This window comes from Osmerus mordax, chromosome 27, assembly GCF_038355195.1.
Source record: "Osmerus mordax isolate fOsmMor3 chromosome 27, fOsmMor3.pri, whole genome shotgun sequence".
NCBI classification, from domain to species: domain Eukaryota; kingdom Metazoa; phylum Chordata; class Actinopteri; order Osmeriformes; family Osmeridae; genus Osmerus; species Osmerus mordax.
This window is the reverse complement of record NC_090076.1, coordinates 1875027-1887730: the sequence shown is the minus strand read 5'-3', so window position 1 is coordinate 1887730 and position 12704 is coordinate 1875027. Positions and strand designations below refer to the sequence as shown.

Below are 12704 nucleotides of genomic sequence, written 5' to 3'. Positions count from 1 at the left end.
AGTTACAGCATAACATGAGGAGAGAGGAGGAGAGAAAAAGGCAACACCCAGACAATGCTCCTAGAGGAGTACAGTGTGGGAACAGACAAAAACCTCAGCACATAAGCACAACAACATTTACAAAAACACGATACTTGCAACGGGGAGTGGGGGGGGGTAGACAAGCAGCATCTGGACCTGCAGCCATGGTAGGCGCTGGACACAGATCCGCCAGCCACCCTGGGGAAACAAGCAGGCGAAGGCGTTGGATGGGGGTGGGGGGGTGGTGATATCTGTAGTAGGTGAAAGTTAATGTGTGAGTAGGTCTGGGTTGGCGCCCTCGACCTAGGCCACAATCAGTCCGATTCTCCCTATGCAGATTGTGTTGGCCAGGAGACATCCTTGGTCATGACCCGGGAAGAGACCAAACCACAGATGTCGGTGGGGGGGGGGGAAGGGAGGAGCAAGATAGTCTCGCTTCAGCGCTCTCCAGGGGAGTTGTTTTCCAGCGACGACCTTGGCCAGGGCTTGTGCTGGTTACGGGGCCGAAAGAGGATAAGATTGGGGTAGTTGTTTTGACGAGTGGCCGCAACTCAATTCTCGCGTCCACCCTTCAGGAAGGTCTCCAAGTCCTCCATCTTCCTTTGCAGAGCCGCAAACTTATCCCTGTTGTAATCAATGCTGCGTTGTAAGTTCACAGACTGAGCTCCAACAACTCTGCCCACCGCATCAATCATATCGGGCAGCCTAACGGGGCTTTTGACGGCTGCAGCCGTTTCCTTGATTTTACGATATACAAAGCCAGCGCCTATTCCAAACAGCAGAAAGCCTGTAATCATGGTTCCGAATATGAAGATGTCTTCAACATCCTCCACGGAAAGCGCCGCTAGACACACGACACGCCAATTCTCCCACGCGTCCATCGTGTAGCCAGCTGCGAACGTCCCGTCCGGACAGTTGGGTTCCCCCGAACCCGAGCTTCTCTTCGAGAAGATGGTGTCAATAGCATTGAGAGACCAGCTAATTAATTCCATGCTTCTAGTTTCGGAGAGTGATGATGAGAGAGTATCTTGAGACAAGACAAGACACAAGACACAGCCAAGCAGGGAAGGTCAGGGAGGGGAGGAGAGAAAAATGCGACCGCCTTCAACAAGAGCCAAGAGGAAAGGTTAATCCAGTTTGTTGCTAAGTGAACGCATGTTGGAGAGAAATATCCCCGGTAACGCTGTGCGTGCCCCACGCCGACGGAGTCGCACCAGAGCACCGGCTTGTTTGCCTCTCCTACGACGCTTCGCTGCTAGGACAAAGCCAAGGGTGGCTTTGACTATAATTCCTACTAATTCTGCCGCTGGAAGCAGAAAAGTGGGAAATAAATCCACAGGAGTTGTAGTCCTGATGTGTAGAAGTACTTCTCTTGTTAGAGAACCCCGGAAATATTGGAAGAACACTGAATTAACAGACAAAACAAGACAAAAAAGAGGGCACCTAACGACCGAGGCAGCCATCATCGGCGCCATCTTGGATCACAGACGTCAGGGCACACAGCTACCACCTGACCTCCCGCTAGGAGGTCAGGTGGTTAGGGAATCGGGCTAGTAATCTGAAGGTTGCCGGTTCGATTCTTGCCGTGCAAAATTACGTGTCCTTGGGCAAGGCACTTCACCTTGGGCAAGGACAGTCCCCTGAGGCACTTGCCTCAGGGGACTGTCCCTGTACTTACTGTAAGTCGCTCTGGATAAGAGCGTCTGCTAAATGACTAAATGTAAATGGAGCTGCGGCGTGAGCTGCGGCATGAGCTGCATTTTTTAACGCTCTGCACCGTTCGCCTTCCCACAGTACACCACGCTCTGGGGCGTGTTAGAAAAGTTAATACAGAGTTGTAGTTCTCAAGGTCACTGTTGTAGTCATGGCAAAGCATGCAGACTTGGGTTCATGTACTCACAATATCGATCAAAATACCACTTTTACACAACATTTGTGTAAAAATACAGAATTTTTACTAGTGCAAGATTAGAGTAGAATACATGTTATGCCACCGGTCACTCAACCAAAACATTTTGTTTGTAGGCTGGGCTAGCAAGCTAGCAGTGGCACAGAACAGTCACGTAATGTGACGAGACTGAATTTAAAAGTATAAAAACATACTAGGGACACTGACAACGTCGGCAACCCTGCACCATGCATTATTAGTTTAATGTAATCTTTAAATTCAGGCTTGTCACATTACGTAACTTTGTTCTGAACAGAACTGGGTGTGCAGACACATACTCTAAGTTTCTCCTTCATCTTGAAATTGTAAAACCTAGAAATGTTTACCATGACCAACAGTTGCTATGTTACAAGAAACAAGAAACCAATCCGATTGGCCAACGCTAGCGTTTTCACGCTCCTCATTTACATAAAGTTGAGAAAATCCAACTTGCAACGCTCCGCTCGCCTTCCCACAATGCCATACGTGAGCGTCAACGCCCGATTTCATTGAAAATGAATTGGAAGCCGCCGCTCCGCTGTAGTGGACACGCACCATTAGCAGCGGTAGCAGCGGTAGCTCCGGTAATATATGGCAGACAACACTCGCAAATGAAGCGAGCAGTTGACTGGGTTCAACAAAATATAAACTGTATTGTTCAATTTTAAGGTAAATCTGTGGTTGCTTAAGTATCTGAAGTATGTTTGAGTGAGATTTGAATATTATGGAGCAGGATATCGTAGTAGGCTATGAGACAACATGTCTTAAATGTATTTTATATTCCAGTCTAATTTTGTTGATGTTTATTATACAGCAGTATAGTTTGTGAGTGAATAAAACTCCCTCACAATTTATGTTTTGTTACATCTGAACTTGTTATATGGACATTATCATCCAGTTAGGCCTATTTGAAGTTTTTAAGTACACCCTTTTAATGTTATAAAAAAACAAACATTTATTGGGGTAAAACTTTAACAGATTAAATAGATTGAATAATTTGCGATTAATTGCGATTAATCATATGAAATAATGCGATTAATCGCGATTAAATATTTTAATCGCTTGACAGCCCTAGTTTTTTTTTCTTCTTTTTGTTAGAGGTGCATTCTCTGTCTTTGCTTTTACATCTCTCTCTCACCCAAGTGAAGGAGCGCGGTACCGCGGTGTTTAACTTAACATTATGAAGTCGGGAGAGGTATGCAGCTGACATGAGTTAACGTTGATGTAACATACTGTATGTTTCATGAATATAAAGTTATGTTACATAGCTAATTCTAGCTAAATCTCTTTGTGTAATGGGGGAAAATATATAGATAGAATGTAAAGAAGAGTTTTGGTACAGAGGCACATTGCAAACGTTAGGTATCTTTGCTAGCGTCACTTACCGTTAGCTTACCTTTTTTAATGTTTTCTTTCTAAATGCCGGTAAAAGTTTGATGTAGGCCTAGTGCCAGCCGTCTCAGTGAGCGTCTCTTTGCAGAATTTAGACAAATTGTGTGTTTTCTTTTGGACGTTATTGTAAAGTCTTTGTGGTTCAGGTAACCAAATCTAATTATAGCTGATTTGGCCAACATCTTAAGACTGACACTGTTTCATTCACTTTTGGGGTGCGAGGAGGGGTGATGGGTAATTTCAAATTAGTTAAGTTATTGGTTGCATTTGAAGTGTGATGTTTTACATCCAATAACAGTAATGATATTAAAAAAAAATAAAAATAAACAATGCACTGGAAATTTTTTGATATTCCCGCAGTTGTGGTCTTGACCGGTCTAGAAATAAAATCCCGAGTACTCTTTGTCCGAGACCGAGACAAGACCGAGTAAAAATGCGGTCTTGTCTCGGAATCGACCGCATTTTTAGATGCCTAACCCTTAACTCTTGTGGTTGCATGTCAATCCATTAACCAAACTCCACTTTCCCTCCAAACATTGCTTAAAAGTATTTGCATAAAATTACTTTTCATGATGTCTGTCATCATAAATTAAATTTGATTGAACAAATCTGATTTATTGTTTTATTTTTCTGCAATAGGTATTTTCCTTTTGGGATAATATTTCTGGTTGCTGGAAAGATTTTGGATATGCAGGATCCATCTACACTTGGAAAGAAACTGGGCTGGTACACCATCACTGTCCTGGCTGGCCTCTTTGTACATGGTCTCATCCTCCTCCCTTTTTTCTACTTCATCCTGACCCACAAGAACCCTTTCACCTACATTCGTGGTCTCCTGCAAGCCATGGTCATTGCTCTTGCCACCTCCTCAAGGTAAATATTTCAATTAACTGTTCAAGTATTTTTGAGTTTTTTGAGGTTTCATTTTCAAGGTTGTCCTATATGACAACATTTGTCAAGGAAATTGACCCACTGCTGATCCTCAGTATCTGATGCACCAGTGTCTGCACTAGACACAAACAGCCTGGAGTTTACCTGTACTTGAATTGTGGTTACATTCATAGCAGGGGGAGCTCTGATTTGAGGAAGGACAAAGTCCAGTGAAATGTGGATAACCAGTGGCGTTAACAATAAGTAGCAAGGGCGTACAGTATCAGTCAAAAGTTTGGACACATGGGAAAATGTGTCCAAACTTTTGTCCAAACTTTTGACTGGTACTGTACATGGGGATTGTCACTTGCTATTTTTTAATATATATTATCCCCTAAGTGCAGTGTTTTGGTGCCATTTAAACTGTGTTAAATGTATTGTTTAGAAAGTAAATTGTTCCATTTTCTCTGTCTACAAATCTTAAGCAGTCAGGCAATTGTAGTGCTGTGCTGTCCTGGTCAGCCACCTGGAGTCAGGTGGCTGAGCGGTGCAGGAATCGGGCTTATAATCCGAAGGTTGCCAGTTCGATTCCCGGTCATGCCAACTGACGTTGTGTCCTTGGGCAAGGCACTTCACCCTACTTGCCTCGGGGGAATGTCCCTGTACTTACTGTAAGTCGCTCTGGATAAGAGCGTCTGCTAAATGACTAAATGTAAATGGTCTGGCCTGTGTGGCTGACCCTACCCTGGTCTGGTGTGGGTTCTTAATCCAGGGCTTGGCTCAATGGCTGCTTGTGTGTTCTGAGTTGCTAACCCTGTGATTGCCTGTATGCATCTCTATCTCGATGTTGCCGGCTCCAGACTGAGGGGATATCTGGAGTGGCAGCAAGCAACACAGGCTAAACTCCAGTTGTGAATTAAGGAGAGGCATGTCTTAGTTATCGTCTTACTCAGGCTTCAATTTTTCCTGTAAAGGTTTTTATTTACTTTCAATCTTACTTTCACTTTGGCAATATACAATTTTACTTAGGTAAACTGATATTGTACACATTATAAAATAATGCAACAATAGATTGGCTAACATATGTAAATATATATATGTAAGTATAAGTATAATGCAATAAAAAAGCTGATATCTTTTTTTTTTTTGTTGCTTGTTTCGATCCTCATTTAGCCTTTTAATATATATTTGTTATTATTGTTTTTGTAGTTTTTATTATTATAAGGGGCCAAGAAGCGAAGCTGCCTATTGTGTTTCTACCTTTTCTTCTTCTTATTATTATTATTATTATAATTTCCAAAAATTAGGTGTTGTTGGATTTCTTTGCACCCTGTCATTTCCGCCATTTAAAATATTCTGAAAAACCAACTTCTCCGAGCTCCTCCTAGGCCGTTGCTCCGATTTTCAACAAAATCTAATCAGATCATCTTCAGAGCATGCCAACCAAAATGTCTGGAATTGATTAGTCAAACCGTTTTCAAATAATGCAAAAAATATATATATTTTGATAAAGAGTACGCCAAAGTGGACTTGAGGCTATACCTCTGCAACGGCTTACTGTATTGAGACAAGACTTGGTAAGTGTCATCACAAGCATGACTTGAGGGTACCTGAACAGTTTCGGCACAATGCCACCTACTGGTCAGGAAATACTTCTGATTCTATGTGGCATACCAAGTCAAAACATATCACATTTTCCTATGTCGGCCATTTTGGGTGTCAGTCATTTACAATTTTGTCGTAAAATGACAGTGTTTCCTATACATTGATTTATTTGTGGCGGCCCGCCACAATTAAAAATGTACTGCCGCAAATGTATTTACTTCATTTCAATTTTTTATTGTTTAACATGGCAAAAAAAGTATTTCATCGTAGAGCTGCGCGCAGCGCATTGATGCGCTCAGCCGCTTATTTCCCCGCTCGCTTTCTCTCTCACTACAACGGACCCATCTGTGAATAGCCCCCATCTCTCCGTGCACGCCCTGAATCAATGCGCGGGACAAACATATTTTTCCCGGAAAATCAGTCCAGAGTTTACGAACGGTTAGCAGGCCTATCATAATTCTCTGCACAAATGTGTCCAAAACCGATACATTCAAGTAAAATATAATAGAATTCATCATTACATATATTTGTACATTTGTCCAAAAAGTATAATGCAATTTAAAAACAGCTCATATCTTTTTATCAGTTTTTCCTTGCTTATTTAGACCCTTGTTTAGGCTTGGCCCCTTAATTGCTGCTTGCAGCTATATTTATTATTATTATACTTCTTCTGCCATGGGAGTCTATGGCAGCCCATAGAACCGTATGGTTAAAAGATTTGAAATTTGGCCCACTCATTGAGGACAGTCTCCTGATCCTTGTCACCAAGTTTCATGTCTACCCCTTGAGCACTCTAGCACCACCAATGGGTCACAGTTGGAGGTGTATTTACAAAATATTTAATGCAGTGTCATTGGATTCCTTGGATCAAGATGATTCGATTGCACCCTATGACATCATTTCCTTCATTTGTCTGCCATTTAGAATTGTTTGAAAAACATACTTTTTCATACTCCTATTTTCACAAACATTTAATCAGATCATCTTCAGAGCATGCCAACAGAAATGTATGGAATTCAAATTGTTTAGTCAAACCGATCTCAAATAATGCGCAAACGATTTTGACAAAGAGCAGGCCATATATATGTACCATTATTATCATTGTGGTTGTTGGTATTATGTGTAAGGTTACACAATGTACAATTGTATTTAACTAGGCAAAAAAACACCTGTTCCTGGAGTACAACAGCACTTATGAAAGATTTGTTGGATCAGACTACAACACTAGTTCTCAGCTAACGAATCTGCTTCTGTCTGGAGAGGGCTCAGTCAGAACACCAACTACAATCCCAGAGCCCCCCTCTCAATTAACAACTTTCGCCTGGCCAACAACCTGAACGAGTTCTACTGTCGTTTTGAAAGACAGTTGGACTGTCCTGACCCAGACCTACCCACCGCAGAGGCCCACATTCCTCCCCACCACAGAGATGACTCTTTTCATCCAGGAGGGAGAAATGAAATTTTTTGACTTTTCAAGAGGCAGAACCCCCACAAAGCAGCTGGGCCGGACTCTGTTTCTCCAGCCACCCTGAAGCACTGCGCTGACCCAGCTGTCTCCGGTGTTCACAAACATCTTTAACACCTCCCTGGAGACATGCCATGTGCCCGCTTTTTTCAAGACCTCCTCCGTCATCCCTATGACCAAAAAGCCAAGGCCAACAAGACTAAATGACTACAGACCCGTCGCCCTGACCTCTGTGGTAATTAACTCTTTTGAGTGCCTGGTGCTGGCACACCTCAAATCCATCACAGACCCTCTTCTGGACCCCCTGCAGTTTGCCTACAGAGCTAACAGGTCTGTAGACGATGCAGTAAACATGGCCCTCCACTTCAACCTCTAGCACCTGGGGCCTCATGTATAAACGTTGCGTACATTTATACATTTATTCATTTAGCAGACGCTTTTATCCAAAGCGACTTCCAAGAGAGAGCTTTACAAAGTGCATAGGTCACTGATAACAACAAGATAGCCCCAAAAAACATTGCGGGTAGCCAAAACATGAAGCACATATTGTGAACAACCAAAATAAGTGCCAAAGGGAAGAACCACAAGAGCATGTAGTTAAACAAGTTACAATTAAACAACATGAATCGCTATAAGTGCAAGTGTACCTGTAGAAAAGCAAGCAACAGTAAAAATATATTTCAACAATTTAAATCAGTTACCACTAACCAACAAGAGCAGCAAGGCTCTAAGCAAGAGTCATTGTGATCCTTGAGGAAACTAACTGGCGGGTGGGGGTGTAAGGTTGCAGGAGAGACTTGATGTAGTCGGGTGCAGTCCCGTTCACTGCTCGGAAGGTCAGTACCAGGGTCTTGAATCTGATGCGGGCCGTGATGGGTAGCCAGTGGAGGGAGATGAGGAGCGGGGTAACATGGGAGCGTCTGGGTAGATTGTAGACCAGGCGGGCCGCCGCATTCTGAATCCTCTGGAGAGGGTGGGTTGCGCATGCTGGGAGACCGGCGAGCAGCGAGTTGCAGTAGTCCAACTTGGAGAGGACAAGTACTTGGACTAGCAGCTGGGTGGAGTGCTCAGACAGGTATCTCCTGATCTTCCGGATGTTGTAGAGGGTGAATCTACACGACCGGGAGACTGCAGCAATGTGGGCTGTGAGGGAGAGCTCGTCATCCATGGTAACCCCAAGGTTCCTGGCAGAGGATGAAGGGGTCAGCGTCGCAGATCCCAGGGTGATTGAGAGATCGTGGGAGATGGAGGGTTTGGCCGGGATGATGAGGAGTTCTGTTTTGGCGAGGTTCAGCTGGAGGTGGTGCTCGGTCATCCAGGCGGAGATGTCTGTGAGGCAGGCCTCAATCCTAGCTGAGATCCCCGGACCGGTGGGGGAAACGACAGGTACAGCTGCTTGTCGTCAGCGTAGCAGTGGTAGGAGAAGCCATGGGAGGTGATGATTGATCCAAGTGAGGTGGTGTACAGAGAGAAGAGGAGGGGTCCAAGGACGGAGCCCTGTGGGACACCAGTGGAGAGCTGGCGTGGGCCTGACAGTTTGCCTCCCCAGGAGACCTGGTAGGATCTTCCCGACAGGTAGGATGAGATCCACTGGAGTGCAGTACCAGTGATGCCCATCTCAGAAAGTCTGGAGAGCAGGATCTGGTGGTTAACCGCATCAAACGCTGCAGAAAGGTCCAGCAGAATGATGACGGATGAACTTGAAGCCGCTCTCGCAGACTGGAGGGCAGTGGTGACTGACAGGAGGGCAGTCTCTGTGGAGTGGCCAGTCTTGAAGCCTGATTGGTTGGGGTCAAGCAGTTTGTTCTGAGAGAGGAAGTTTGACAGTTGGTTAGATACAGCACGTTCAATTGTTTTTGAAAAGAAGGGTAACAGTGATGCTGGTCAGTAATTCTGGAGGACGGCAGGGTTAAGGGAGGGTTTTTTGAGTAGAGGGGTAACTCTGGCCTGTTTGAAGGCAGAGGGGAAGGTGCCGGAGGAGTTTAGGACATGGAGAAGAAAAGTTATGATGGAGGGGAGATGGTTTGAAAGAGAGGGGAGGGGACAGGAGGTGGGGCGATGAGAGAGAATGAGGTCAGAGATCTCTGCCTCGGACAGGGGAGAGAAAGAGTTTAGACATTTAGTTGGGTCAGCCATGGAGGGTGAGAGGGTAGGGAAGGTGGGTTTAGAGAACCGACTGCTTATGTCGGCGACTTTTTTCTCAAAGAAGGAGGAGAAGTCGTCTGCTGTCAGGGTGGGGGGGGGGGGGGGGGGGGGGGGGGAGGTGGGTTAAGAAGGGTGGAGAAGATAGAGAAAAGTTTGTGGGGGTTTGAAGCAGAGTTAATTTTGTTCAGAAAGTAGCGGGTTTTAGCACCAGTTAAGTGATAAGAGAAGGATTTAAGGAGGGAGTGATACTTATCAAGGTCCAGACCGTTTTTGGACTTGCGCCATCTCCTCTCAGCTGCTCGAAGGGTGGACCGTTCTTCACGGATAACATCCGTAAGCCACGGGCAGGAGGGAGAAGATCGTGCAGGCCTGGTTGACAGGGGGCAGAGTCAAGTGATGCAGTTAAAGTGGTTAACAGGGTGTTGGTGGCAGTGTTAGTGGGGTGGGACGAGAACTCGTCGATGGGAGGGAGGGAGGCTTACGGTACGTGTCCACTACAGCGTTTTTTAACGCGCTGCACTGCTTGCCTTCCCACAGTACACCACGCTCGGGGGCGTGTTAGAAAAGTTAATACAGAGTTGTAGTTCTCAAGGTCACTGTTGTAGTCATGGCCAAGCGTGCAGTCTTGGGTTCATGTACTCACAATATCGATCAAAATACCACTTTTACACAACATTAATACGAGACTGAATTTAAAAGTATAAAAACACACTAGGGACACTGACTACGTCGGCAACCCTGCACCATGCATTATTAGTTTAATGTAATCTTTAAATTCAGGCTCATTACGTAACTTTGTTCTGAACAGAACTGGGTGTGCAGACACATACGATAAGTTTGTCCTCCATCTTGAAATTGTAAAACCTACAAATGTTTACCATGACTAACAGTTGCTACGTTGGATTTGCAGTTAATAAAAAATGATTCCAGATCGGGAGAACAGTGCTTCAGAATCACTGTCACATCTTCACACCAGCCACTGTTGGTGTAAAAACAAATACAACCGCCTTTCGATTTGCCGGAAAGCACGAGTCCCGATCCGCTCTCACGAGTTTAAACCCTGCCAGTTGTAACGCAGAGTCCGGAATCATTTCAATCAGCCATGTCTTGAAGCACAACAGAAGATGAATGAAAGTCTCTGTTTTTCCACACCAGTAGCTGAAGTTTGTCTCGTTTGTTTCTCAGCGAACGCATGTTGGAGAAACATTTCCCCGGTAACGCTGTACAAACCCCACGCCGACGAAGTCGCACCAGTGCACCGGTCCGTTTGCCTCTCCTACGACGCTTCGCTGCTAGGAAAAAGCCGAGAGTGGCTTTGACTATAATGTCCGCTAATTCTGCTATAGTGGGAATTTAATCCGTAGTTGTTTCCCTGATGTTGAGGAGTTCGTCCCTAGTCAGAGAACTCAGGAAATATTGGCAAACATTGAGTTACAAGACAAAACTAAACAAAACAATGTGCACCGAACGGCCGAGGCTGCCATTCGCGGCACCAACTTAGCCCGCAGCAGCTAACAAAGTAAGCTAGATGCCGTTTCAGAAAAATAACTTATGTTGTGGGGACCGTTGGAAATATTTGGAACTCACTCAGCTAAGGATTAAAACAAATTATTTTTTATTATTATTGTATTTTTGAACCACTAGAATTAGAATGGCTGAGAATTTTCACTGCATACATTTCAAAATCACTAAACACTATCTCTCTTTCCACAGTTCAGCCACTCTGCCCATCACCATGAAGTGCTTGTTGGAGAACTGCCATGTGGATAGGCAGATTGCCCGGTTTGTCCTGCCTGTGGGTGCCACCATCAATATGGATGGCACAGCTCTATATGAGGCTGTAGCGGCCATCTTTATTGCCCAGGTTAACGACTATGAGCTGGACTTTGGCCAACTGGTCACAATAAGGTATAATTGTTACTATTGATGGGTGTGAATTATCTTGTGTTTTCTTCAGCCTCACAACTCCAGATTATTGTTTTTAGCTGAATAGTTATTCCAAATAGTATTCAACATGCAGGGCTTCGAGTATTTTAAAAGTATTTTCTTTTAAAGTATTTTTTTCTCATGGCCGGCGTGCGTATTTTTGAGTCAATTGATTTCCCCTACCAATCATATGAGAGGAACGCAGCTATAACTAACGTTACAAGCCAATCAGAAGCAGAGCAGGGCGGGTCCTGGCAACACAGTGTGAATGAGATCCATACGTTAGCGTTGTCCTATCAGAAGCAGAGCAGGGCGGGTCCTGGCAACACAGTGTGAATGAGATCCATACGTTAGCGTTGTCAATGAAAGCATGGTGCGCAAATTCATGAAGCCTGGGGATGATGTCCTACCCATAGATAAATGACTCAAAAATAAATGGCGCTGGGCGTGGATAGAAGAAGGTAGAGACGGCGTATGGAGCTAAATCAGGGCCAAATGTTTTGTTAATTCGAAAAATCTATAGTTGAAAAACTAAAGCTTGACATTGAAAATTTAAGTTTTGGTCTAAAACTTGAAAAATAAAACCATGTATTCAAACCAAAAATAAGTGTACCAATTTTTTTTTCAGGTTGAATATTTTTTTTATTAAATTCTGGAATTATTTTGAATAAATTATTGATTTTAATTTTTTACTTTTATATTTTCACAGTTTCACATTTCATGTTTTCCGATTCATTTTATTTAATTTTTACGGCTTCAAATATTTTTTTTAGATTATTTATTTTTCAGTTTCAGACTTTTGGCCCTGATTTTGCGTAGGGGGCGTGGCTTCAACTCAGAGGCGGGAATTATGAGTGACAGCCTAACAAAGAGGCAGAAGACTCGGCAGTCGGCATGGCGTCCGCTCCGCCAAGGCAACACGCTGGCACCAGCGCACAGGTAAGACGTGAAAGATTAGCCTTTTTGAGGGTATGTGTTAATGACAAAAAAATGCCACTGCAGGGATAATGTATCTATACAAAAAGCCTAATATCTTTCACGTCTTACCTGTGCGCTGGCGCCAGCGTGTTGGTAAAATTGGTACACTTATTTTTTGTTTGAATACATGGTTTTATTTTTCAAGTTTTAGACCAAAACGTACATTTTCAATGTCAAGCTTTAGTTTTTCAACTATAGATTTCTTTTCTAGAATTAACAAAACATTTGGCCCAGATTTACCTCCATAACAGCGAGCCTTTTGGCAGTTGGTGCAAAAAACTGAGAGAGCCTGGTGCTTGTTTCTGCATGTTTTGCTCGAGGAAGCTACTATATGCCAGCAGCGGTTAGAAAGTGCTTGCTCGCCATGTCATAAAG

The 12704-nt window shown here is 44.0% G+C and overlaps 1 protein-coding gene across 1 annotated transcript in view; it reads left to right on the top strand.

Moving 5' to 3' along the window:
- LOC136936558 (excitatory amino acid transporter 5-like) overlaps positions 1–12704 on the top strand; it is a 47723-nt gene that overhangs the window by 28782 nt on the left and 6237 nt on the right. Inside the window, exons 8-9 of the mRNA XM_067230176.1 lie at positions 3980–4213; positions 11139–11333. Of these exons, the coding sequence (XP_067086277.1) occupies positions 3980–4213; positions 11139–11333 (429 nt within the window). The remainder of the gene's footprint in view (positions 1–3979; positions 4214–11138; positions 11334–12704) is intronic.